At 46.5% G+C, this 2,849-nt stretch overlaps 1 protein-coding gene across 1 annotated transcript in view; it reads right to left on the bottom strand.

Moving 5' to 3' along the window:
• FAM20C (family with sequence similarity 20, member C) overlaps positions 1-2,849 on the bottom strand; it is a 62,253-nt gene that overhangs the window by 58,778 nt on the left and 626 nt on the right. Inside the window, exon 2 of the mRNA XM_009320056.1 lies at positions 911-1,083. Coding sequence (XP_009318331.1) covers positions 911-1,083 — 173 coding nt within the window. The remainder of the gene's footprint in view (positions 1-910; positions 1,084-2,849) is intronic.

Here is a 2,849-nt window from a genome sequence, read left to right as displayed (position 1 = left end):
CTCATCCCACGGTGCCGACACACCATCAGCACTTTTACAGAGCTCCTGCTATTTCATCCCTCTGAAACGGACTTAGCAACTTTGTGGTCAGCGCAAGTGACTTCATTTTCTGCGCGGCCGATGGAAACCGCTGGCTGTGCTGCAGCTCTCTACCTCTGGAAACCACGGGGTGTGCATTTGTTTAGTATCCCAAGGCTTTTGTTTGGGGTTGTGGTTTTTTTTCCCCGTGCAGCTACACAGATAAATTCAAGAAGACACATGTTGTCATTAAACAGCCCTGGAGAAAAGCCCCGAACTGTGTCACCTTGTTTAACCAGAGCCAAAGGTTGACACGGGCACATCTCCGTTGTTGATTTACAAGCAGAATAAACAGAGCTGAACTCTGCTCAGCAGGAGGCTGGCTTGCCTGGAGCTCCCTGCGCCATGCCCGGGGAAGCTGCAGCTCCGCCGAGCCGCAGAGCCCCGCGGCGGCGGATGCTCCCACAGCCAGCGCTGCAGGTCAGCCACCTCCCTCCTTCCTCAGGAAGATGAGCGCTGCCAGACACAGCCTTTTTTATAACAATCGGCTAATAATACAAATCTAGCTCGTGCAAGATGCTATCTGCTTTTTGCCATCCTTTTTTTTATTATCATATTTATTTTAAATAACCGAATAGGGCACTTTCAGCCTGATTGTGACTAAAAGATCTCTGAAACGAATGGGGTTTGCCTTGCTGGCAGACTTTTCAATTATTCAGGTAATACAGAGCTGGCGATATCTCTTTATGTTTAACAGGGAAAATGAGCGCAGAAGTCAGGAAGCAATGTTGTAGGAGAGAAGCCATGCAAAATATTCATTAATATTCAAACAGCAATAAGATCCTGAACAATGAGCAAATAATCATAAAAAATGATATATATCCAAACATACCAACACTGGTTATCTTTTGGGAGACCAGGTCTTGTAGTAAAGCCTCAATTGCAGGATTATGTCTGGAATACAACTCGTACCGATTAATGCCAATGTGGAATTTTAACCAGTTTGGGTAGGAGTCTATGGAGGTTTCTCCAGTTGGCAAAAATTCTTCATTATCTTCGTTTTGCCTACCACCAAGAAAAAAGAACAACACAACAAAAACCCAAAAATGAGGAGAAAGAAATAATGTTACAGTTTGTAACAGGCATCAAGAAAACAGGGCTTCAAAATGTGACAACTTGGAATGGCAAAGCACTACAGAGTGGGAGAAGTCCCGGGTTTGTCCCTGCGCCGGCTGCGCGCCAGCAGCCTGCTCCCACCTGGGGCCAAGGGGGAGATGGATTTTCACCACCACTCTTCATGCCTGATTTAAAGCCCATGGAAGTCATGAGCAAAACTTGAGGTGACATCACTGAGAGTTAGCAGAGGCCCTTACGTGGCAGAAATACAGAGCTGGAAGTTTTATATCGCGTTTAGGTTGTATTATGTTGCAGACATCTTTTACAAGTTCGACCCAAACAGCAGCAGCATCCTGAACCTTTATTTCACAGGGACCTGGCTCTGGAGACAGAGTGCGGCAGTAACTTGACCTGTTGCACCAAATGCTCCTGCTCTCTCCTCTTCTCTTTTTTAAATACAGGGAATGAGAAGAAACTATATCACTGAACTGGTTGCTAAACAATAACTCTGGATGGCTTTGCCCTTTCCCTAGCAGTAGGACACTATTACAGAAAAGAATTGTTAAAATGACTTTTAACTCCTAAATTTCACGTTAGTTCTGTGAACTTTGGCTGCAGCCACTTAGGAAAGTATGTACAACAGGCAGCTGCATTGTGGACATCAGTGATAATTTTGCTCTTCGCCTACTGGATACACTATCATGTATCTTCGATCCAGAAGTCCTCTGTGTTTTTAGTCATCTCCAGATGTTCATGCGTTTGTGACTCGTTTTCCATTTTTTTTTTCTCTCGGAGAAACCAGAACTTTTTCAGGTTATTTCACTTCACAGTCAGTTTTGATTATTAGATGGAAGGGGCCTGGACAATTCACAAGCTCTCGGGGTGGAAATCAGAAATATTTATCCTCTCTTTCTAAAGGTTTAGATCATGCTGGCTGCTCTGCGGCTTGACAGAGCTTTTGCACGGTACAATGCAGCTGTTTAAACATTACAATGTCAGTGTGTTTGGAAGAGGGTGCTGTTGTATTAGACAAGCCTTTTGATTTTTCAGTCATTGAAATTTCTCAGCATTTCTTACAAGCCGACAGGGGATACGATTCGCAGAGGCAACTAACTGCTTTGAAGGCTAGAGAGCAGCAGAGGTGCTAGGACACTGGGAATTAATTGAGGATGGAGAATGTAGCACAGATCAGATCCCGAAGGCAGAAATACCTGCTAGGATGAATGCCTTTGCGATATTAGACCTGGCTTTTGAGAAAAGTTAATGTATTACTGCCTGGTCTCACTGCTTAGCCCCTACGCGTCTGAGCAGGAGACAGGGAAGGTACTGGAGGAGGCGGCTCACTGTGCGCTTGCCCTCTTTCTTACACCGTTTTTCCGGTAGCATCTGCCTCTGGCTACAGCTGGAGATGGGATATTGGGGCATACGGACCCTTCGGCCTCAGTACTCCAGCCTTCCCGTGCTCCTGTGTTTATTCGGTATTTCACGGCTCTTTTTTTTTGAAGGAACACAACCGGTCAAGCCTGTGTACGATTTCTCTTTTTCCTGGTGACACCGAGTGGCTCTGTTTAACCCTCTGCCTACTCCACCCCAGCCACCACATCCACTCCCGTGAACGCCCGGGTAAAAACCGGCATTATAAAACGGAAGGCAGCGACCCAGGGAAGCGCCGTGCCACGTTTCCGCACCGACCGCCCAGCACCCCGCCGCCCCCC

This window comes from Pygoscelis adeliae, unplaced genomic scaffold (genome assembly GCF_000699105.1).
Source record: "Pygoscelis adeliae isolate BGI_AS28 unplaced genomic scaffold, ASM69910v1 Scaffold242, whole genome shotgun sequence".
Taxonomy (NCBI): domain Eukaryota; kingdom Metazoa; phylum Chordata; class Aves; order Sphenisciformes; family Spheniscidae; genus Pygoscelis; species Pygoscelis adeliae.
The sequence above is the reverse complement of the archived record's forward strand: the minus strand, read 5'-3'. Positions and strand labels throughout refer to the sequence as shown.